This window comes from Siphateles boraxobius, unplaced genomic scaffold (genome assembly GCF_051911475.1).
Source record: "Siphateles boraxobius isolate OS27281-9 unplaced genomic scaffold, OSU_SipBor_1 65, whole genome shotgun sequence".
Classification (NCBI taxonomy): domain Eukaryota; kingdom Metazoa; phylum Chordata; class Actinopteri; order Cypriniformes; family Leuciscidae; genus Siphateles; species Siphateles boraxobius.
Window position 1 is genome coordinate 11314189 of NW_027509192.1, and position 25631 is coordinate 11339819.

The 25631-nt window shown below is 34.8% G+C and overlaps 2 protein-coding genes across 5 annotated transcripts; both read left to right on the forward strand.

Annotated features, from left to right (window-relative positions):
* Positions 1-4943: 4943 nt before the first annotated feature.
* parp6b (poly (ADP-ribose) polymerase family, member 6b) lies at positions 4944-16265 on the forward strand. 4 transcript variants are annotated; one of them, XM_077210963.1, is made up of 23 exons: positions 4944-5217; positions 5654-5839; positions 6088-6165; positions 7597-7691; positions 7905-7965; positions 8395-8485; positions 8563-8629; positions 8723-8872; positions 9227-9365; positions 9828-9959; positions 10117-10212; positions 10303-10395; positions 11243-11368; positions 11474-11539; positions 11790-11857; positions 11930-11978; positions 12071-12183; positions 12293-12365; positions 12468-12537; positions 14290-14369; positions 14608-14671; positions 14784-14868; positions 15383-16265. In XM_077210963.1, exons 2-23 carry the CDS (start codon positions 5795-5797, stop codon positions 15477-15479), a joined length of 1938 nt encoding a protein of 645 aa, XP_077067078.1. In that variant the 5' UTR covers positions 4944-5217; positions 5654-5794; the 3' UTR covers positions 15480-16265. The 4 variants fall into 4 exon arrangements, 3 of the variants coding, with proteins under 3 accessions (XP_077067078.1, XP_077067080.1, XP_077067079.1); XM_077210965.1 differs by having other exon boundaries at positions 5002-5217; positions 6088-6139; XR_013196661.1 differs by lacking the exon at positions 15383-16265 and having other exon boundaries at positions 4975-5217; positions 14290-14442; positions 14784-14852.
* A 4100-nt stretch (positions 16266-20365) lies between these two features.
* On the forward strand, positions 20366-25073 carry rpp25a (ribonuclease P/MRP subunit p25, a). The gene is made up of 2 exons (XM_077210966.1): positions 20366-20512; positions 23036-25073. The coding sequence occupies exon 2, from the start codon at positions 23351-23353 to the stop codon at positions 24041-24043; it is 693 nt and encodes a 230-aa protein (XP_077067081.1). The 5' UTR covers positions 20366-20512; positions 23036-23350; the 3' UTR covers positions 24044-25073.
* The last annotated feature ends 558 nt before the right edge of the window (positions 25074-25631 follow it).

The following is a 25631-nucleotide window of genomic DNA, read 5'->3' on the forward strand; positions in this document are numbered from 1 at the left end:
GGAATTCGAAAATCTTTTGACGGTCCTTCAACTAAGCTCCAAAAATGGAATGGACACCTATGGGATTTCTTTTCATGGGTTTGCACATAGGTTTGCAGTTTCATATGGACTTAACAAGCACCACCTAGTGCGTGAATGTGATTTTGCGCTGTATTAGAAGACATTTAGCATCTGCTAAGAACATGAACATTACTTATTGATGCATATTTTTAAAATTGTAAATATCATTTAAACTTACACCATGTAACATTTTTTTGTTCAAAATTGACAACATTTAAATAATGAGTAACACATCATCAATCCTTCTTACAAAACGTGATTTTGTCTTACCCGATTCAGTATGGTAAGCCTATTATAAGTGTTTATATTTTAGTTTTGTTTTTTAACCGAAAAGTTTCATATACCTTTAAATTCAATTCAATCAATAAATTATTATTGTAAAATATTATTAATTACATAATTGTGTCAAATTCATTGGAAAGTGAGGGATATTAATGGGCCAATATACAAAATAAATATTTTCTAAAATATTTATATATATATATATATATTTATATATTGTCAGAAAGATTTGCTTTGTTTGAGAACATTCTGTGGTCAAATGTGTAATCAGATTTTTCTTTTCTTTTATATTTTTTTATTAGAGACCAAAAAGTCTGAACATACCTTCCTCTAGTGGACAATATAAAAACCATCAGGCTAACTCCATGAACAACTACTGACAACATCAGGCTAACTCCATGAACAACTACTGACAACATCAGGCTAACTCCATGAACAACTACTGACAACATCAGGCTAACTCCATGAACAACTACTGACAACATCAGGCTAACTCCATGAACAACTACTGACAACATCAGGCTAACTCCATGAACAACTACTGACAACATCAGGCTAACTCCATGAACAACTACTGACAACATCAGGCTAACTCCATGAACAACTACTGACAACATCAGGCTAACTCCATGAACAACTACTGACAACATCAGGCTAACTCCATGGACTCATTTTGTTTCATACAATATAAAGCAGTCTTGACACAAGACAAATTGCTTATGAGAACTGTTTAGGCATTCAGTTAATTTTAATGCAATTATTTTATTAAAATTATTACTGTAATTATTTTTGTATTTAATTATTTAATGTAAAGAACATTTAGTTGTTTAATTGTATTTTTAAATAGTATTACTGATTCTTAATCCTATTGTTAATTGTGTAACAAAAAAACAAATATATTGCTTAAAATTTGAAAGGTGTCCAAGATAATAAAATACATATGCACAACCAGAACATTCACATGCAGTACACTGGATAATACAAGTATAAGCCACACTTAAAATATAGAAATGGCATTGCATTAAAATACCCTAATATATAAAACCATGTGGCATTTATTTCAAAAACACACTTTCCGACCAGAAAGAGTCAGATTAAACATTTAAAGGGGCTATATGTAAAATTAAAAAAACTTTTGTTTTTAGTGTTTTTAGCGCACTTGTTCACACGTAACATACAAGAGACTGAACGTGATATTAAGGCCCCGATATACTCACGGCAAAGTTCTTTTTTGTTCTTACCTTAAAATTAAAAGAAGCTGGAAATAAATTTTCAGCGAGCAACACTGTTAGCGAACATCCAGACATCCATTACGTTTTTAGATGAAAATGTGCTTCGCGCTTTCCTCTCAGTAACAATAAACACAACAAAAATGACAGCGGTGAGAACGCATCTGTTCATAGCGATATGGATATGTTTGCACCAGTTCTGCAATTCACCGGCATCATGTCTTCCTGTATGTGAGCTTAAATCCATTTTCTGTGCATGACACATAGAAATTAAAGAACAGAATGGCTCTTTCGGCATTATCGCACTAGGAACACACATTGTATGTATTTCATTGAGAAGCTTGGTTGCGCATGTAAACGTCACATCCTTTTGATCTTCCTGGCAAAAACGTCCCGACGAGTCCTCCACACAAAACATCAGCCTACATGCTTTCATAGGCAACCTAGGAAGTCGGGGAAGTTGTTGTTTAAGTTTCATTTCCATCTGTTCACATCGACAACGAAAAAGCGAGTAAAACATCTTACATATAGCCCCTTTAACATTTTAATTGTGACCTTAAAAATATCCAAATACTTTTTGGTGCGTCTGTAGTGTCCACAGCGACTATGAAGTTGTTAATGTTATTTCTACAGTACCTGCTTTAGGACCAACATTACCAGGTGTCTGAGACGAGGATAATTACAGATTAAGGCCAGGATGTTGTGTCTGAGATCATAGGTAAAACACACAAACCACGTTACTTGCATATTGTAATTGCTATAGTAGGCTGCAATAGTTGCATAAACTGTAAAATATTTTAACTTTTTTTTTTATCACAAAGCAATGATTGTGGTACCATCTGTAGCTACAGATGTATGTCAACGGAAAACGCCCCTATGTGTAACGGGAACATGATACAAATTGGATGGGTTCGGCTGTTGACAGGCTAAGTGTTTGTGTGTCATGATCTCTTTTGCACTGTTTGCTCTGTACAGTTATATGGGCCTCTCTCCATCTCTCACGCATGTCTCCACCGCCATCCATCTCTTTCAGATCTCCTGTGTTGTTCCCCACCCGCCGTAATGACTAAATGATGAGGTACTGTCACAAAAAGTAACCTATTTTTATCCACTCAAAGTTCTTGTTAAAATGATAAATTATGAAAATGACTTTGTTGAGCAGCTTAACATACCTGGAACAGGAAGGTATGATTTGTTGAGGGCTGAGGCCCTCCAGAACAATTCATCTAAATATTTTATAATCTTTTATCATTCATAATCTTCCAAACATTATTGCTGTAAAATGTATCGCTTGTCCATGTACTATAGTTTTGGCAGCCAAGTGTAATACCAATGCCCAGTGATATGTCATAAATAATAGAATACAATTGATCAACAAACAAAACACAACATAAAAGAACAGACAGAAAGAATTGAACACAACTCAACAGATCCAAATACAACATAACACAACAATAGAATAGAATAGAACATAAAACAACAGAATAGAAGTTAATAGAATAAAATATAGCTTTTACGTTATTGACCCTTTCTTTAATATTCTTTCCCCCATTAGTTTCTGTTTCTCCGCTTTGTATAGTTTCGGTTTCCTTGATTACTGATCATATCCTTGTTTGTTTGTATTGTTACTTATGATTTGCACCTGTCTCTCATTATGTTCGCCTTGTATTTATACTCCCTGTTTATTTTAGTCCTTTGGCGGTTCTCGTTTATGATTTATGTGGTTAGCGTTCATCCCTTTGTGAGTTCTTGTGTTTCTTAATATTTTGAAATGTAATAAAAACTGTCTACTTAAAGAATAAAACACAACTCAACAAAATAGAAGAGAACACAACAAAATAAAAAAAGAATATAACTCAACCCACCACAGAAGACCAAAACAGAACATAGAATAGGATTCAACAATATCATAGAACAAAATAGAACAAAATTTATCACACAATAAAGGAACAGAATAGAAGAGAACACCGAATAAAATAGAACTCAACTCATCACAGAAAAACAGAACAGTTCTCGACATAAAAGAAAAAAAATGAATATAAAAACACATAGAATAGAACACAAGTCAACACAATAGATCTCAACACACCACAGAATAAAAGATAAGAACACAACTCAACTGAAGGACAGAAGAATTAAACTGAACACAATACAATAGAACTCAACTCAATACACCACAAAACCCATGGTTTTAAATTTGACCCACCACAAAATCCAATACACTTAACAAACCATAAAACAGAATAGAATAAAACAATAGAAAAGAACCCAACACACCAGAAAAGAACAAAATACAACAGAGCACAAACTGAAGCATAAAGAATAGCGTAGAATAAAACTCAACACAATAGACTAGAACACAACAGATTAGAACTTATCACACAATAAAATAACTTAATATAATAAAAACAATAGAGTAGAATGCAACATACCACAAAAAGAGCAGAACACAGAATTGAATTTAACTACAAAATAATAGAATATAATAAAACAACACAATAGAATAGAACACAATAGCATACAACTTAACACACATAAATTAACGGAATATAATAAAACATTATAGAACAGAATTTACCACATAAGAACTAACTAGAAAAGAATACATAATTAAATAGAACTCAACGCAAGAACAGAACAGAAAAAAATAAAATAGAACAGAGATACCAAAGACCAGAAGAGAACAGCACATAGAATAGGACACAAGTCAACACAAATAGAATTTAACACACAAGCACAGATTAGAATAAAACTCAATAGGATAGGATAGGATAGAATTAAACTTAACACGATACAACAGAACTCAACACACCACAAAATAATAAAACAGAAACGAATTTAGAAGAAAAATAATAAAATGAAATACAATAAAACACAGTAGAATAGGAAAAAAAATTTGAACAAATTGGAGTTTAACTCGCTATAAAGAATAGCATAAAATAGAACTTAACACGCCATAAAAACTGAATAGAATAATACAATAGAATAGAACAAAATAGAATAGAATATAGAGTAGAAAACAACCCAGCACAATAGAATAAAACAATACAGCTACAGATCAGCCCTTTGTTTAATGAATGACACACACTCACACGTGTGTGTGTGTGTGTGTACGTGTGTGTGTGTGTGTGTGTGTGTGTGTGTGTGTGTGTGTGTGTGTGTGTGTGTGTGTGTGTGTGTGTGTGTGTGTGTGTGTGTGTGTGTGTACACAGCATGCATTAAGAGATGAAAATATCAGGTCATGGGCACGCAGGGGGTTGCATTTGATCTAGTGTTCCATGATCTACCAGGCATGTCTTTTCAGCTCACCCCCTCCCAGTCCCCTCCCTCCTCTCCTGCTACTACACACTGGCTGTCAGCTGCCGGTCTCATGACCCGGACGGCACACACTGAGCATGCCCGAGCTGTCGTGGGTTGTCAGGGAGAAAGCAGACATCGGAGACAGCGAGGAAATCAAGCTATGAGAGGAGCCAGATGAGAGACAGTGACGCTAGACAATAGGGCTACTCATTTCTAATTAAGACTCTTTGTGTCAGCCAACTCACTTTATATATACACACGCTTCCTGGTGTAGAGCATTTTGGGATGTTTTGTTAAGGTTATGCCATACAAACCTCGTTTAAAGCATCTGCCTTGTCTTCAAGAGGTAAGACTGGAATTTTATTTTACAGTGCAGCACTACTGCAAATGTAATATAGCTAGTTTAATATTCGATGGATTATTGTGCCCATATTATGTTGTATTCATTCATATTTTTGTTCATTCATTTATTTTTTCAAGAAAACATCAGAACATCCAACAGGTGTACAAGATAATTACAAATGACGTCTGTAAAGAACAGAAACAATGGACTTATACATTGTCCACATTATTGATTATTATAATTACTTTATTTAAAAATACTGTATTCGATATAAAAAATATATATTAAAAATAAATCAATAAATGTAATCCTCCATTTAAAATACGTACATGCAATCACATTTTAAGTGTTTTGTAATGTGCACCACACACAAAGTCAATATGTGGTGACACTAAATGGATGTTTAATGAATTACCACTCTTGCATTGTGTTGTCACAGACTGCCATGGAGATGACTTTGCTAATATACCCCAATAATATACCCCAATGAGCACAGCCCTTCAGTCGGCTTTGTTCAACCTGCGTTGACTTCCCAAACAAATCCCAGCCTAGCCAAACCACACTTAGCTGGAATGGATGAATGTGGCCGAGGGAAATCACTAGAGCAGCATCTATGAACAGCATGGTAGGGAAATCAAACATGCTAACCATTATCTAACGCACTGTACGCAAATAACATGCCTTGACGGACAGTATAACCAGACCTAGCGGATGATCTAAGATGTAGCCTGCCCTACTGACACACTCACCTCGTTGAGTAGCTTACTGACTGACTGATAAGGGCTATTCAGTGTCTAATAAATGGGGGATGGGTAATGAATTAGTGCTTCACATGAGAAATTAGCTGTTATTGACCCCTGATAACTTTTTCAGAGCATCGGTGAGCAATTCTGGAGCGACGAGGACTCGGATGGTGACAGCGATGGTGAGGATTTCATCTATGGCGCCCAGGTTAGCATATTACCAAAAAATCTATTAGAAAATCATGCTAAACCTGAAGCTAATTAGCTTAATTAGTAAACAAAGCTAGTTTTGTTCATTTATTCATGTATTTTATAGATCTATCTACATGTATTTTATCTATAATTTGTTATTTTGCTCATCTACATATGTCAGTGGCTGAATGTAGAGTGCATTGGGGTTACCAAAGTGCATTGTGGGGTTTTCAGGGGATTAGTGTAGGTTTAAAGCCGGCTCCCTAGTATGAGGAGCAGCAGATGGCTCCAGTTTTTCAGATTACCTGAAGTTGGTTCAGATTTCTTGGCAAAACGAAGAGTATCTGTCCTCTCTTAATGAATAATAAATGAACGTATCGTTCGGGACATTATTTTCACTTGGTTGAGCTCCTAAAACTAAAATTACTATTGGTTTTAGTTCAGCGTCAATGTAAAAACTGCAAGCTAAATCATTAAACATAATTTTGATATTACAAATTAAAGAATGGTTTCCCTGTCAGATCTAGCTGTACACACTCTGATTAAGTGCTAAACTTCAAGTAACATGTATTTAAAGGGTCTTTTTTTTGTGTGTGTGCAAATATTCATGTGATAACAGTCACTAAGGACAGGAACTTTTTTTCACCATAAATATGCCTTAAAGATGATTTCGGTAATGTTATGCAAAACTCCAACCTGTGTGGATATAAAATACACCCTGAAAGGGCATGAGAAGCAGCATTCTAGTTCTAGCATATCTTTATTTGTAAAAAACAAAAAACAACAACAACAACAAAAAAGTCCAACAACAGTTGACTAGACACATTCCTAACTCATGCACACACTCATGTGTGTCTCCTCTGACATATAGAAGGTTAAATTATAATAAAAAACAATCTAAGGCAAACAATTCATTATCGTCAATGGACATAATCACATAGAGCCAGGACAGTATATATGTTATCTACGAGTTTATAGGTCGCATGGTTGACAATTTCAACATTTTGACTCATAATTTTAATTGCAGGCCTAGTCGGGCCAACCACATGCTATTTTCTTGGTCAGGTTAACGTCATTTGAACATATATTTGAACTGAAATAAATATATATAACATAAATATATTGCAAACCATAACAATGTACCCAACATAGTTGATAGTTAATTAATATACTCCTTGACTTGACATGTTATTTTAGATACATTATTGGAATTAAACGAGAGGGCTCTTACAATAATATATTTAAAATAACACCATAAGATGCCTGTCACATTGTGTGGTGATACACCATTTTTTTTAGTTACAAGAAGTTTTTTCGTTCAGTACAGGGTCATAGTCGTTAAATATACATATATTTTTTATTACTTATGTTTATTATCATCAATAGAAATGAAATGTATCCTTGTAGATTGTAGATGACTCTTATGCTAACGCAAGTTTCTATGCAGGGTCATTATGCCACTGACCTGAGTCGACACCCGCAGCTGGACATCGATGTTGGTGCAGTGAAGGACATCTATTCTGAAAGTGCCGTTTTTGTCAGGTACATTTTGACCCACAAAGCTTCAACAAGTCCCCTGAAATACATAGGAATAAAAGGAAATCAAATAAGCTTGTATATGAGGATCATGTCATTTCTACTGTGATTGAGGTCATTGTTCATGATTATTGTATTATATTATTTGGGAAGCCTCTGTCCACAAAATGTCCACCATCAATATAACTGTGGAGTTTTTACCTGCTCTCTTTATTTCAGGGAGTATGAGACCATTGACGATGTGGACATTGACCTGCACATTAATGTCAGCTTCCTGGATGTAAGAGCTTCTGGAGCTTACTTTAATAATTTCCATATTTAACTTATTCTAAATGAGCCATTTGAAAAAGGGCAGAAATGGAATTTCTGTTCACATCCCCTACTCGGGGCTATTATAGTTAACTTTAACTAAAACTAAAACCATAAAAATTACTTTTGTTACTCGAAATAAAATAAACATTAACTAAAATAAAATATAAAAAACGTATTTCATTACAGCTAGTTCCCAATGCATCATTTTCATTGAGCTTAGCTTGATGTACTAAAATAATTCAAAAAAATATATATAATAAAAAAACATGAAAAAACTCAATAAAATAAAACTACTAAAATTTTAACTCAAAGTGAAAATGGAAAATAAAAAATTCAACATATAAAAGAACCTATAATAGTATTTCAATGCTACTAAAATAATGTTTGCATTCTGCAGGAGGAGGTGGCGTCAGCATGGAAGGTCAGTAGAACAGAGCCAATCATTTTACGCCTTCGTTTCTCCCTCTCCCAGTATCTGGATGGACCAGGTGAGTAACTATTTTAGTTACGAAAGACAGGAAGTGACTCAACTTAAATTCGCTGACAGCATCTCCACCTCTTTAAGAACCCACTGTGGAGGTGTTCCAGCCAACTTGTAAAGATGCTTTCTGCCTTGGGGTCCAGCTTAAAAGGTGAGCTGTGTTTCTATTCTATTTCGTCCAAACTGACATACTGCATATGCCTCGGTAATGATTACACCAACAAATATTGATGTCTTCTCGCAGAATTCTCAGCAGTTTTGTATCTAATCAATGGAAACATCTCAGCAACGAGTTCCTGAACGCACAACAGAGAAAGAGACACAGCTGGTTTAAGGCTGGAGGAACCATCAAGAAGTTCAGAGCTGGACTCAGCATCTTCTCACCAATAACAAAGTAAGATAAGATCCAACCTAGAGCAGTGGTTCTCCACCGGGGGGGTCGCGGCCCACTAGCCTCAGTGATCATTCAAGGGGAACCGCGAGAAAAAAGTAAATTACAAGCTACCTTGTTACCAATCACCTCAACGTGTGATCGACAACGAGTGGATCTCTGAGCTGGTGTGAGTGAATGGAGGCGGGACTAATTTGCATATTCATAGATCCGCTTGCAGTATTGATTTGGAGAAGAAGTGGGACCTTGGAGTAAAAAAGGTTGAGAACCACTGATCTAGTGAGTAGAAAATATGTGCCAAATATCCTAATAGTAATATTAACAGTGTTACATGTCAACGGCTATTTGTCCCCCCAGGTGTTCCAGTGTTCCTCTAATTCAGGGCCCTGGGGTGAAAGCAAGGCCAGCAGGACAAGAGTTGAGAGTGACCCGCTTGATGAGCCGCTCCATGTCCTGCACCAAAGGAGATCTGCACACCTCCAACCCAATTGGACAAGTGCGTTTAAACATGCCTACATATAATAATGTATCATGATATCACATGATGGATATAGATTTCATCAATGTCACATGTCCTTCAGAAATCAAGAAACATTTCTTAATATTATCATTGTTGAAAACAATTGTTAATATTAATATTAAATATTTTTGTGGAAACTGTGATGCATTTATTTCAGGATTCTTTGATCAGTATAAAGTTCAAAAGAACAGCATTTATTTAAACTATAAATCTATTATATTGTCATCACTTTTGACCAACTTAATGCATCCTTGCTGAATAAAAGTATCACTTTCTCTTACTGACCCCAAATGGTATTGTATGTGTATGTATAAATACACACACACACACACACACACACACACACACACACACACACACACACACACTGTCTCTTTGTATATATTAATCTATTGAACAATTTATGTCAAATGATTGACACAGTGCTTTTTTTAACAGACTGTGGCCGTCCCAGACTCAAGATCCACAGTGCACATCACCACCAGACAGCTCATTCAACTCTTCTTCTCCTCACAAGCGCTCATGCACTGCAAGAGCATCCCGACCCTGGAGTACGGCTTCCTCGTTCAGGCAAACCTCAACTTTATTCAATGCATTCTACCTTTAAATGTAAAACACTTCTAGTATTTGCGTAACGAATTGCAATTAGTCTTATTTCTTGTATTCTTTCTATTAACTATTTAACCTGATTATCCAACTTACCTAATTATCATTTTTTGTCCTCTAGGTTATGAAGTACTCAGAACAAAGGATCTCAACTCTGAATGATTATTGTGTGGTCTGTGATGAACAGCATGTCTTTCAGAACGGCTCCATGCTCAAGGTACAACACATACTTGGAAATCTCCATTAAAATACACCGGTACGTCCATACCACTATCATCACAATCTATTTTCTCATTGTGTCGTTCAGCCTGCTGTTTGTGCGAGAGAACTGTGCGTGTTCTCCTTCAACACTCTGGGCGTCATGTCAGGAGCTGCAGAAGATGTAGCCACAGGAGCTGAGGTATCACACACACTTCACTTAGCTAAATCAAGCCGTACCGTAACATAGAGGTTATATAAGATGATTTTCTATAAAATGTATATACACTACCGGTCAAAAGTTTGGTATAATTACGATTTTTTTATGTTGTTCTCTCTTATGCTCACCAAGGCTGCATTTATTTGATCAGAATACAGGAAAACAGTGATACTGTCAAATATTATTACAGTTCAAAATTTAAACAGTTTCTATTTGAATAGATTTTAAAATGTTATTTATTCTTTTGATGTCAAAGCTGAATTTTCAGCATCATTACTCCAATTTTAAGTGTCACATGATCATTCAGAAATCATTCTAATATGCTGATTTGGTGCTTATGGTGCTTTATTTTTTTAAATAAGAAATTCATAATTTTATTCAGCAAGGATTCATTACATTTATCAAAGGTGACAGTAAAGACATTTATAATGTTACAAAAGATTTCAATTTAAAATAAATGTTGTTCTTTTGAATTTTCTATCAATTATCAAGTATCACGGTTTCCACAAAAATATTAAGCAGGACTGTTTTCAACATTGATAATAATAAGAACAATTATTATTAACCGAGTACCAAATCAGCATATTAGAATGATTTCTGAAGGATCATGTGACACTGAAGACTGGAGTAATGATGCTGAAAATTCAGTTTTGATCACAGGAATAAATTACATTTTGTGTATATTTACCAGTGAATTGAAAATAGTTATTTTAAATTCTAATAATAATTCACAATATTACTGTTTTAGCTTATTTTTGATCAAATAAATGCAGCCTCGTTGAGCATGAAATACTTAATAAAAACACATAAAAATTACTTTTTTATACAGGTAGTGGACCTGCTGGTGGCAATGTGTCGTGCTGCACTTGAATCTGCCCGTAAAAGCATTATCTTTGACCCTTACCCCTCTGTCGTTGACCCTCATGACCCCAAGTCTCTGGCCTTCAATCCGAAGGTAGCTTCTTTACCAAACAAAACGTTTCTAATTTCAGTTTTACAATTCTGGAATTTGATGCTTAGAATGACTGTGTGACTTTCTTCGTTCATTTTCCGCTTATAGAAAAGAAGTTACGAGCGGCTGCAGAGAGCATTAGACAGCATCATGTCAATCCGAGAAATAACACAAGTGAGACATTTGTAAAATGCCAACACTATTTGAGATACACAAGTTTACATTATCCGTGCCTTGACATTATTCCAACCAAGTTTGAAGCGATTCTGGTAAATATAAGAGGACAATTTCAAAGCCTGTTGTTTTGACACACTTCCTGCTGCTATGACTGTGACTCACAATAGCTACATCAACGTTCACATTTTATAGGCCGTCCATTGTCCTTGTTGAGGAAATGATTGACACCTAAACTAATATTTTACAGGGCTCTTATGTTGAAATAAAAAAACAGATGGACAAAATGGACCCGCTTGCACATCCTCTGCTACAGTGGTGAGTGAAGCTGAGTTTCCTCAGACATTTTCCTGTCATCGAAATGACCCTTAATCTTCTTTTTCTTCTCAGGATTATATCCAGCAACAGGTCTCACTTTGTCAAGCTCCCCTCCAGCAGGGTAAGGGCGTTTGATCACATTTTCTCTCAAATAACAGTGTGACTAAACCTTTATTTCCCTACTTGTCTCACTCTCCGTTTTTGTGCTTCCAGCAACTGAAGTTCATGCACACCTCTCATCAGTTCCTGCTCCTCAGCAGTCCTCCTGCCAAAGAGGCCCGCTTTCGCACCGCCCGAAAACTCCACGGGAGCACGTTCGCTTTTCAGTGAGCTTCAGTTTAGCATGAGATCATATCATGACCACTAACATAAACCAGCCTGGAGCAACATGAAAATCTTGACTTTTGTTACTAATCCCTGGTTCTCTATCTTCAGTGGTTCTCATATTGAAAACTGGCACTCCATTCTGCGAAATGGACTTGTAAATGCCTCCTACACGAAACTGCAGGTACCACGGTTACCCCTAATGTAGTGTGTTACCCCACCACAGATTTCCTACTTAGCATATTGAGCCTTGGCCAATATTTCTTCCTGTTCTCTTTGACACAAGCTGCATGGGGCGGCCTATGGGAAGGGCATCTACCTCAGCCCCATCTCCAGCATCTCATTTGGATACTCAGGTAGGAGTCTTTGGTGCAACATTTTTTTTATTTTAAATATGCATCGAAAAGTTAATCGTTTTGGACATTTTGAGAGACCGAGACATTTTGGATGTATTTTGACAATTTGGGACAGGGACCATGGTAATACCATGATTTTCTAGACATGTTCCATGATAATACCAGTTAGGTCTTCTGGGGTTTTCTGACTAGGGTCCAGGAACTTTTTAGGGCTGCAAGGGGGTCACAGAAAATTTGAGAGAAAGAAAAACATATTGTAATGTATTCTAGTTTTTTCAAGGTTATTGTGTAAACCTAATTAACCTAACCTAATATTAATCAAATATGTTTAATGCAATAATTTAACATTTTTGATTTATCATTTTCTAAAAACTGGTCATATATTATTGGTCAGATTAATTACCATAAATATAAAGTTTAATCACAATATATCTATAAAAAAAAATCTAAAAACTAAAGACATTATGAGATTAATCACAATAAATATAAATTAATTGTATTTTCTATAGAAACTGGTCAGACATTAGATTAATCACAATAAATATAAATTATTTGTATTTTCTATAGAAACTGGTCGGATTATGAGATTAATCACAATAATATCAATTATTTGTATTTTCTGTAGAAACTGGTCAGATTATGAGATTAATCTCAATAAATATAATTTATTTGTATATTCTATAGAAGCTGGTCAGATTATGAGATTAATCACAATAAATAGAAATTATTGGTATTTTCTGTAGAAACTGGTCGGATTATGAGATTAATCCCAATAAATGTAAATTATTTGTATATTCTATAGAAACTGATCAGATTATGAGATTAATCACAATAAATATAAATTATTTGTATTTTCTATAGAAACTGGTCAGATTATGAGATTAATCACAATAAATATAAATTATTTGTATATTCTATAGAAACTGGTCGGATTATGAGATTAATCACAATAAATGTAAATTATTTGTATATTCTATAGAAACTGATCGGATTATGAGATTAATCACAATAAATATAAATTATTTGTATATTCTATAGAAACTGGTCAGATTATGAGATTAATCCCAATAAATGTAAATTATTTGTATATTCTATAGAAACTGGTCGGATTATGAGATTAATCACAATAAATGTAAATTATTTGTATATTCTATAGAAACTGATCAGATTATGAGATTAATCACAATAAATATAAATTATTTGTATTTTCTATAGAAACTGGTCGGATTATGACATTAATCACAATAAATATAAATTATTTGTATTTTTTATATAAACTGGTCAGATTATGAGATTAATCCCAATAAATATAAGTTATTTATAATAACTTATTAATATTATTTTAAACAGGTCAGAGAAAGTAATTATAAATTATTTATATTTATTGGGATTAAAATCATTTAACAACCTTTTTTGTATTATAGACACTTTATAGTATCATAATAAATGGTTTTCTCACATAAATGTATCTTCATGTATTAAAATATACAGCTGCCTTTATATTCTAAGGAGGAGGCCCCTCACAAAGGTATCATACATTTTGAGGGTCCTTGGCATCAAAAACTTTGAAACAAACACCCTTATGAATACCTTAATATTTGAATATAAAAATCATTCTCTACTATGATTTATATCGAAGTACCATCAATACCACTTCCAGATTATGTTTTTAAGGAAACTTTTCTGAAGTATTTGAAATAATTTTGAATGTTTTACTGCAGTGTTAATTAATGGTGCTGTATTGGTGTGCAGGAATGGGAAAAGGACAGCACCACATGCCTACTAAAGAGGAATTAGTAAAGCACTACAACCGGGTCAACACTGTCTTACAGGTATTAACTCTATATGTGGAGATTGGACTGATACGGATGTATTACAGGTGCAATCTGTAGTTAATCGTACTAGGTGAGTCGAACCTGATTGGAAACAATATAAGCAGAGTCATATAAGTGTTATTTGTTCACTTTTGGGATTGCACTCACATCGCTAGTTTATCAGCTACAAGAAAGACACTTCTTACTTTCTTGTATTGTATGTATCACTGTTAAATGTGTCATTTTTCTTTTGCAGTGTCGACCCGTACATTCAAGGTTTCTTCAGAGTCGGAATCTGAACTGCGTTGCTCTGTGTGAGGGTATGATGTTAAAAATACCTGGAAATACAAATTACGTCATTCAAATCATTATAGAGACTTTTTACTAATAATAAACATTTTAAAAGTGCCTTATTCATTTTTTTTTCAACAGTAATAACATCCAAAGATCTACAGAAACATGGAAACATTTGGGTTTGCCCGATTTCTGATCACGTCTGCACACGGTTCTTTTTTGTGTGAGTATCTTCCCAGCTAACAGGGAAGGTTAACTTTTATGATTAAACAAAATTGTCCATTTTGATTTCATGCCGCCTTTAATAAAACATTTGTTCAAAGTTATCTGGTGTTATTAAAGTTCTCAAAACGTTAGCACAAAAAAACATAATTTATAGAACATTCATGGAACGTTTTTAGCTGAAACCTTTTGTTGGACATTTCTGAAATGTTACTACTTGTTTAAGAAAGTTCAGAGAACATTAAAAAGTAACAAACCCATAAATGATAAAAGTGAAGAAAGAAGAAGAATTAAGGGGGGGGGGGGGGGTAGTTGGTAGGATAGTGTCTTGGCAGTGTCCACCATAGTGCTGAATATGTTGTTGTTGTTTGGGGGGGGGGCATTTTTAAAATGTTATTTTTAACAACATTCAGATATAACGTTTTTTAAATATTAACATTAACAAAAGAATCGTAAAACATATTTTTGTTTGCTTCGTCTACGCTTTAGCATGTTCTTTGTCTGTCATTCCTCAGGTACGAGGACGGTCAGGTAGGAGATGCTAACATAAACACACAGAACGTCCGGATACAGAAGGAGATATTGCGGGTGATTGGAGGACAATCGACCTGACTGACCTGTTTCACCACTGTGACGCTTTGAGAAACTCTACAAGGGAACATATCAACTGAATATGGGAAAGAATTACCTCAAACGAAGTGTTTTTGGTGACGCTACCCTCCAGTCAAGTTCGTCTTTACATGGAAAGACGGGATCTCTTTTGTAACTTTTTTGATAAAACATTTTCTTGATTTTTAATTTAGTCTCTATTTATGTCATGATCGCTTTACATTTTCTTCTACATCATTTGAAGTGCTGTTAATTAGCGTTGAATTTACAGCAGTTAAAAAAAATTGTTCCCATTTTGCCCACTGGGGGTCTCTATTGCCTAAAGAGAAGCATAACAATAGCGTTTGCTTGGAAATGAAATAGGAAAGTCTTCTAATTCTATAAACCTGCCATTTTAAAGTGTTTACATCTACCACTAGAGATAGGTCCTGTTTAATGTATGTTTACTGGTGAAATGCAGCATATCCGTCAGTTGATTGAGTTTATTTTCAATATAATGTTGTGATGCCCCTTTTTATATGGATCTTAAAACTCTTAATGTTACATGAAATGTTAACAAGTTTGGTGCTGTGCACTAGAAAGCATCCTGTTCTCATTCACTCTTCAGAGAGCTTCGAGCGGAGAAGACTGACAATAAACTTCACGTAATGACACATTACAGACGAAAAAGGTATGCTTTTTGTCGACGTCAAACTTAAGGACGCTAAACTAATCTGAGGGTTATGCTTTCAAACGGCCCATTTTTGTTTGTCAGCTCATTTTCAATAAATTTAAAGCATGTAACGACAACATACATTCTTCAAAATTTCTTCGTTTGTGTTCAGCAGAACAAATTAACTCATACATGTTTAAAACAACATGATGGTGAGTAAATTATGGTAGAATTTTCATTTTTGGGTGAACTGTCCCTTGTACGGCTCAATTTCCCGAACAACGTTTTATAAATGGACTGAATAGGCCTATGTCTAAACCTGCCGAAACGTTTCTGCAAACTGTTGGGGTACAGTATATAAATATAACTTTGTAAAAACAATAGATGTCAATGGAAAGTCCCCATAATGTTAGAAATAAATAGGGTAGGTCGGTTGTCATACTGTTATCTGTAACGACGAGTCACGACCCCTAAAAAAATTAATAGTGTGTTGCATCGCGTCAAAGTCCCAAAGGACATTTTGACTTCTCGGTTTAGCCAGCGGGTCTGTTCTCCTCTGAAGCAGAAACACATAATAATTCATAACAGTGCACTACATCCACATGAGCCCCGCATCTGCTCCTAGACCCCATACCTCCCTTTTTACATCATATTACATTTTTAATTAACCTACATAATTTTATTAGAATATTATTCGTGTGTGTGTGTGAGAGAGAGAGATTTACAAATATATTATGTATTTACAGCTAAAGTTCTGCTACATATTCATCCCATATTAAATGCATTTAGCAAAATTATAATGTTCAATTATAAAGCCATTCAAAAAATGATTATTGTTATTATATTAACAAAGTATGTTTTTTACGTTGTAAATAGGTTACATTAAGGTCCTTTACAAAAATGTTATAGGTCAGGCTTAAAAACACTCATTTTATATATGTAACTAAGGTCCAACACAATCTCTCTGTTTTGAAGATGCCTATAACATAAAACACAATTGTTCTCTCTTCTTGTTTTAGAATAACAAAATTGAAAAAGGCAGTGGAACATCTTGTTTTTGTCACCAGCTTTAATTTGTCCTAATTATCCACTTTGACTAAATTGCCTCTTCTTTGTAGGCTAAATTATTTTTTGATTTCCGAAAACTGCTTTGTATGATAATGTGCACATGATTTTTCTTTCTCATTTACTCTAAAGTTTTCTTTTAGTCGACAGGACCTGTGCAAAATGAATCGATGTTTAGCACATCTTTCATTAAATTACACTGTAAAATAAATGTTGTTTCCACTTAAAATTAAGTGTTCGTTCTGCCTTCATTTTAAGTTTAGCTGACTTGTGAAGTTGTACTAAGTGACAACTTGGATATTTGAGTTGACTAAACGTACAATTTTTAAGGCAGCACGAACGCTTACTTTTCTAAGTTCTTTTCCCAGTGCAGACATCACTGAGACATCCCGATGTTAGTTTAAATGATCCACTTTTTATTCTATTAGTCCTTCTATTCCCCTTTCTTTTACACTCTACCTTTCCCTGAGTGTGGTTATTATCTTTCTCGGGACACATCTGAATGCTTTGACCCTCGCAAATGTTGTACAAGTGCAGATCACGGCTGAACACACCTCGATACAATCCAGCTCGAGTAGTTCTTACACCCTCAGCAAAAAGTGTTCAAAAAGCACTTGGACTGAGCCGTAAGGGAGAACTGTTCCAGAATGGAAGTGAGGCATGAAGGAGCCCTTTTCCAATTTTTCATCAGCCAGAAAATTACCCGGGCAGTCTTCAAGCTTGCATATTTCTCGCTACAGAGGAACTTGCTGTTACAGTTTGTTTTTGAAACGCTCCGGACTGGCGCCCAATTTCTCCTTCCACACCAGCGGACGTTAAGTAAAAAGCCAATCTTTAATATTCCTCTCATCCCTTTGTAAGAGAGATTGCCTCTTTAACCAAAGTTGTCACTGAAGCCCCACTCTTTCGCCTCACACCATTAAACAAACTTCATTCTGACTTCATTTCCCTGTGGGTGTTGCAATCTGCAGTGCTCCTCTTTGAGACCTAATTTTCCTTTAATTAAATTAGTAAGACTTCCAAAGAAATCCGCTAGAGAGGCCCTGCGGCTTGGTTTCTGTTGTCGGGCAGATAACGGCTGTGAGTGTGTGTCGTCTATGGAGATTGATAAAGTAATTGAAACAGTAATTGTCAACATGTTCACTTTTATCTGTTCTGGCAGCTTACTAAAATAAGACCGTCTGGTTGGCAGTGCACTTGAAAGGCCCAGTTTTACCACCAGCATATCTGTAACTGGTCCTATAGCATCTTTAAAGACACTCACTGAAATGTGTCCGCTCTTCAGATTAATACAAGAGAATGTTTACACAGAATGTTGTAAAATAGCATTTATTTTGGTGGGAAACCATGTAAAAATGCTACAGCAAAAATCTTTACCTTACCAAATATGCAAGATAAACATATAAAATAATTTAAAAAAATACACACAAATGAAATAAAATTATAAAACAGTATAAATAATAATAAGTAATTCATAATTTGTGCTTTGTAAAAGACAGAATTTATTATTTTATTTATTTTATCATCTTTTAAAACATTATATTTAACTATATAATATTTATATAATATAATATTTAATGTTTAAAAGTAAAACATTTTTTAAATATATTTTTCAATTATGAATCGCCTTATAATTTTGGAGAAAAACATCCCTGCATCAACCATCACATTTGTATTGATTTTTTAAAGGGTTTCTCTCTTATTATTATTGTGTGTACATTGTACTGTTTAATGTTGTATTGCATTTTAAAGTAGCATATTAATAAACAATATTTTAATAATTTAATAAATTTTAGATTATTAATAAAAAACCTCGAGGAGTACTTTTTCTGTGTATATTGTTTCTGTATAAAACAGTTTCAAGAGAAAAAAAATGATTTCATATAAAAACATATATTTTAAAAAATACAGTATATTTACCATTATAGCACAATATTTTTGAAGTTATATTTTTATAATTATGGAGAAACACATTACTCCATAAACAATCACATTTGTATCAAATTATTTATAGTCATATTTCTTATTATTTTTGTTATCGGTTATGTACAATGGAGTGTTAAATGTTGTATTTTACATTAATTTGTACTGCATTATTTTAGTGTTGATGTTTTGTTTTTGTACCTTGTCTATGTTAGTACTGAACATATAGTTACAGGAAAAGCAACTTATGATAAACTTTAAGACCCTCCATTAATCTAACTGCATATAAAATATATTTTACTTTACATTTACAGTGTATACTTTTGCTTTTTACTCTTTCCACGCTTCGTCTTGTTGAACAGAAAGCTTGCCTTGCCTTCTGTCAACCCGGTCTCTAGAATGTTGGATGCTCCCCTTCAGGATACAGACTGTGTATTTTGTCAAGCAGAACCGCATGGCCCTCTTCTCTGATTGAAATCACAGCCTCGGGGCTCCAACACTTTGAGAGCGTTCAGCAGCCACAGTGGGAATAGATGCAGAAATAGAACTGACGAAACAGCCACCTTCGGACAATAATGTTCACCGTGAATCCTCACTTGGTAAATGGCAGTTTGTTGTTGCTATAACAATTTAGCATTGTTTTTTTTAGCAACACTTTATTTTACAGTGTCCTTGTTACATATGTTACACTTACTATAGTAATAACAGTAAATTATGCATAATTACATGCAACTAACCCCCAACCAAATCCTAATCCTACCCTATCCCTATAGTAAGTACATGTAGTTGATTAATATTACTCAGTACTTAAATATATAATTACACTGTAACAATGACACCTCAAAATAAAGTGTAACCGTTTTTTTATATACAAACATAATTTCATCATTTAAGTAGTTGGCCAAAAGCCAATTTAAAAAGAAGCAGATTCCTGGCATTAGTCAACTGTGCTTATATAGATAATTGTTTACTGGCTGGATTGTGCTGTCATGCATGGGAGGATGTGTTTTTAAACTCTCAGTCTTAATCAGTCACGCATGTTAATCAGCCACAGACACGCGCTGATTGACAGGACTTCATTAACACTGAGGATTTTAAACGGGGAACTCGGGTAAGCATTTGCCAGGATGAAATTTTCAATTCTGCACGGAGCACTTGCCAGACACAGTTACTGTTTCTTTAAGAGATCTTTTGCCTCTCCGCCCTCCTCCCTCTCTGTGTCCCTCACAACCTCTCAGATTGGGTCTTCAGTACGTTCTGGAGTGTGGCAGTCACCACTTAAGAGTAAATATGCGAAAGGTCTCAGATTATGAGCAGGCATCTAGGGTGAAACGCAGTGACAGATGCAGAACTTCACCTTACAGTGGACGGTTATGAGAGTTCTAAGAGCAAAAAGGTAAATGCATCACTAGACGTTTCTTCAAAATCAATTCAGCGTTAATTTGTTCTTGTTCCATAAAGTTCTTACATTTTTATTTTATTAAATTATTGTATTTTTGTGTAATTGCATGTTTAAATACGCTTGACTTTTATATTATTATTATTTTATTTATTACATTTAATTGTTATTATATACACATTTTATTTTAATTGCGTGTAATTGTATATCTAAATACAATTGCCTTTATTATTATTTATTTTTATTTCTTATATGAATCAAAATCTGCTACGGGGTGATTTAATGCAACAAATCATGTTCAAAGTGTATCATCTTTTATTGGAAAATTAAACAACATTTGATCAAACTTTGATTATTGCCTTAATCTTTTAAACAACTGAGAGGATAGTGATCAAACTACATTTTATAAAAAAAATCACCTGTCAAATGTGTATTACATCAGCATATGAGAGTCAAATTGGAAGACTGCAGGGACTCATTTCAAGATCAACGCATTGTACGATATTTACAAACCCGGTGAGGTTTTTTAATTGGATTGGCATTTATTCTATTTAGCATGGAGTGGAAAGTATTTCACTAACTTCCCTGATCATTCAAATTTATACTCGTGTGCGTTTTACGTACGTTACCATCTCTGACAGACAGCGGTTGGGTCCCAAATCACATACTCTCTTGAGTAGGTACTTATTTTGAATAAGTAATTACTTCACGACTGCTAAAAAAGTATGTTCTTATAGTATGAATGTGTGTAGTATGAATATAATCCAGCCACACTACATTCGCCATGTTGTCATTAGTATGTGACCTACCAGCATCAGTTACGTCGCTTCACTGCCATTCACAAATCATCTCCGTGGCCTTATGTGATATTGAAGTATCTATCGTATGCACACTTCAGAATCTCACCAGAAGTAGTAGGTCATCCGGGTACTTTTTGCCTACTCTTTTATGCGTTCTGTGAATTCAAACATACATCTTTTATCACATACTCTTTTTCACCTATATAGTAGAGAAGTATGAGATTTCGGATGCTGCGCGAATGTTGAAGTCACTCAGGCGGCCATTTTCTTCCTCTTCTCAGAAAGCAGTGACGCACTCAAAACATCCGGTAGTGTGGGTTTTCCAGGAAATGCGTGTACTTCTCGTAAAAACTACTGTCTTGTGCATGTTATTTTTTGACAGACTTTGATGTCGTGATATTCAAATTATGTGGATTTAAAAAAAAAGATGGATCCTACGGTAATAATTGTTAATTTATTAGCCAGCAACTATTCAGTGCAGTGATTGATGCCCATGAGTGTGTTTATGTCGTTGTTTTTAGTTCCAATATTCCAACAGCCAGCCTAAGTTTTTGACGGACGTGATAATGTGCACAAGGGTTGAACTATGTTTGATTTTGGGGAAATTCTAAAATTCGCGTTCAAAGTGCTTTTTGTGCAGTTCATTATACTTATTTTATGAATTAAAGTTTATTTTGTATAACTTAAATTAAATGTAACTCAGAGTCTGACATGTTTGGCTTGTCAAAAGTGTTACATTCAGCTGTCGCAAATTCATTGACTTTTGAAAATCAAGTTCATTTTTTAACCAGGAAAGGAGTGGTTTTGATGCACAGTTGTTTCTATTGTCTCTGATAACAAAACTATTTTATTAACTGGGCATCAATCACTGCACTGAATAGTTGCTGGCTAATAAATTAACAATTATTACCGTAGGATCCATCATTTTTTTTAAATCCACATAATTTGAATATCACCGCATCAAAGTCTGTCAAAAAATAACATGCACAAGACAGTAGTTTTTACGAGAAGTACACGCATTTCCTGGAAAACCCACACTACCGGATGTTTTGAGTGCGTCACTGCTTACTGAGAAGAGGAAGAAAATGGCCGCCTGAGTGACTTCAACATTCGCGCAGCATCCGAAATCTCATACTTCTCTACTATATAGGTGAAAAAGAGTATGTGATAAAAGATGTATGTTTGAATTCACAGAACTCATAAAAGAGTAGGCAAAAAGTACCCGGATGACCTACTACTTCTGGTGAGATTCTGAAGTGTGCATACGACAGATACTTCAATATCACATAAGGCCACGGAGATGATTTGTGAATGGCAGTGAAGCGACGTAACTGATGCTGGTAGGTCACATACTAATGACAAAAAAAAAAAACATTTACCAGCAAATAAAAGTGGAAATTCACTTTTTAAAACAGTTTTTTCATTATTACCACTTAGCAGATTTTGTCTCATATATAATTTTTGTTATATATAATGTGTTTATTATTTATATGTTTTTATTTTAGAATTATTATTTGGAATTTTATTTTATTTAAAATTATTATTTTATTTGTGTAATTTTGAATACATTTGCTTATACTGTAACTGTACATGGCATCATCCATAAACTAAAAGCTGAAAACTTTGAAAAAAAATTACATTATGCCCAAAATGAGCTAGTTAAATTTAAAATGTGGTTTTGCCTCTGAATTCATGGTGTTTTCCCCTTGTTTGGTTACAGCTCCCCTCTAACGGAGACTGAAATATGCTTCAAAGGTAGTGACTGAGAAATTGCTGATACTCAGCACATTCAGCTTTGATGAATTTGCTCGATTTACAGACCAGATTTTTTTCTTTTCTTCAATGTCAACTGCCTTGTCATTCAGTTCAGAGCTTTGGGAATAACAGAACATTAGCATTTAATATAATTTGGTTTCCCTCACGTTTGTGCAATTTCTTAGACGTTGGAATAGAATAGTGCTACGACTCAGTTCTGGGAAATATTATCAAGTGGTACTAAATTTTGCAGCCTCAAGAACATAAATAACCTATAAATATGTTTATGCCGGGCAGTGAGCTACATGATAACACACAATCTACATGTACCACATCTATCCAACCCTCTAAACTGAATCCCACAAACATTACTGGATCTCCTAACAAACCAAAGCAAGAAGGATTCAGGAAGGTCTGTTCCACTGGAGAACCAATCCCATGTCCAATCCCAGGACTGGCGTCTGAGGTGCTGGAAATGCGCGTGAAGGAAGGAAGCAAGATCAGGAACCTTTTGGGTTTTGCCATGTCTCGGTTTCAAGGCGACGGGAACGCGGCTCCAACCTCGCAGGTTCTGTTCAGTGGGACGGGACGGGCTGTGACCAAAACCATCACCTGTGCGGAGATTATGAAACGGAAAGTGCAGGGCTTACACCAGGTGTCAAAGCTCCAGTACAGGACAGTGACTGAGGTGTGGGAGAGCCAGGAGAGCGGCCCGGTTCAGATGACCATACACAGAACGCTTCCTTCCATTTGTATTCTTCTGTCCAAAGAACCGCTGGACCAGCAGGAGCCGGGATATCAGCCTCCAGTCGAGACTCTCTCGGAGGAAAGCAAATGGGCAGATGGACCGCATGGGAATGGAAAGCCAGAAAAAAGACCACTGAGTCCTTGTTCTCATGATCTTCCCAGTCTTAAAAGAGCTGCTCTGGAACAGGACAAAATTGCAGCTTTGGAACCAGTTAAAAAATGTTAATATAAAAGTATATTTTGTGTATAATTTGCTATATGCTTATAACAGTCATACAACTTGGCCATATTAGGATGCAATAAATATGAATGTGTGATTTGAATGATAAAATGCATGAAGTCATTTTGTTAGTATTACCACATGGTCTGTGTTTAAATGACATCCAAAATATAAAACCAAATAATTTATTTTCGGCTAGTTTTCTTACTCATTCACTTTCACCTTGCCTGCTCGGTGTTATTCATATTTGTGTTCATTTGGTAACACTTTGGAATACTGTTCCATCAGTAATTAATAACTATGAACAAATGAGTAACGCAATATTATCACCTTAACTAACAAGAAACTCTGATTTATGAATTAGTAAGTAATAGTGCTCAGTTGAATGTGGTAGTTCTCTATCAGCTAATCACTATATACTTCCCAGAACTACCATACAGGTTCATAATTAATGTGAATAATGCATAAAGTATCATTCATTTCAAAGTGAGGGTCATGATAACCCACTAGTAATGACTCAAGTATTACCAAATCCTTAAGAAGGAATTACTGATTATTTGGAACAGTATTCTAAAGGGAAAAGCATGATAACTCACTAGTAATGACTGAAGACAGGCTAAGGTTTTGCGTATAATGACTCAAGTGTTACGACATCCTTCTAAAGGAGTAAACAGTAACGTGAGTTACATAATCTGATTACTTTTTTCAAGTCACTAGTAAAGTAAAGCATTACTTTTAAATTTACAACAAAATATCAGAGTTACTTTTTCAAATAAGTAACGCAAGTTACTTTGTTTTCCCATTTATAAACGGACACCTCTCCTGTCCCCATGTTGAGAGAAATACTAGGTAAATGCGGAGGAGGAGTTGTGTTTGCTGTGTGAACATGATGGTTATTGTAGTTCTAGACTAAATATGAGCATGCATTTACTCATCTCACTTGAACAAACACATTCAGTATTCCTCAAAATGAATGTTAACAGTGAAATGCAAACTCAGAATATTACACAAACCTGCAATAAATATGTTAACACAATTACTTAATCTCACTTTATACTTATGTCTTTGCTGCTGACCTTCTATGATCTAATTCAACCATACTAGTAAGCAAAAATGACTTTAGTTAAACATCACTTTTGTTTTTCATTTTTTCGTTTTTATTGCTGAAGTAAGTGTTGATTCAACTTTCTTCTCTGTTCTTCTATTCAGAATGGCGGCAGAGCTGAAAGGTTTGTTTTAGCTGTGCTCTCTATACTGAACAGGCGTGAATTTGCATTTCCTTCAGCCTGAGGCTTATTCATTTCACTTTTGGTCTGAAAGGGCCTTTATATTTGCCAAAAAATTGAATTTTTAATAGAATTGTTTTAAACAAACAAACAAGCCCAGCAGAGTGAGAAAACAGTGACGCAAAGGTAACGTAACAGATTACTTTTTTTAGGGAGTAACGCAATATTGTAATCTACTACTTTTGAAAGTAACTTTCCCCAACACTGGGAATCACAAATTAGTATGAGTGAAGATCATGGTAACCCTGGAATGACTCAAGAGGTTTCAAATCCATCCAAAATCTTACAAAAACCTCAAAAGCGTATAT

Bases quoted from the DNA above. Each gene is read 5' to 3' on its own strand.
- rpp25a (XM_077210966.1), top strand. From the start codon at position 23,351: ATGTTTATGCCGGGCAGTGAGCTACATGATAACACACAATCTACATGT.
- parp6b (XM_077210963.1), top strand. From the start codon at position 5,795: ATGTGGCCGAGGGAAATCACTAGAGCAGCATCTATGAACAGCATG. The intron at 7,966-8,394 runs GTAAGAGCTTCT...TGCATTCTGCAG, and splicing joins TTAATGTCAGCTTCCTGGAT to GAGGAGGTGGCGTCAGCATG. The intron at 11,540-11,789 runs GTGAGACATTTG...AATATTTTACAG, and splicing joins CAATCCGAGAAATAACACAA to GGCTCTTATGTTGAAATAAA.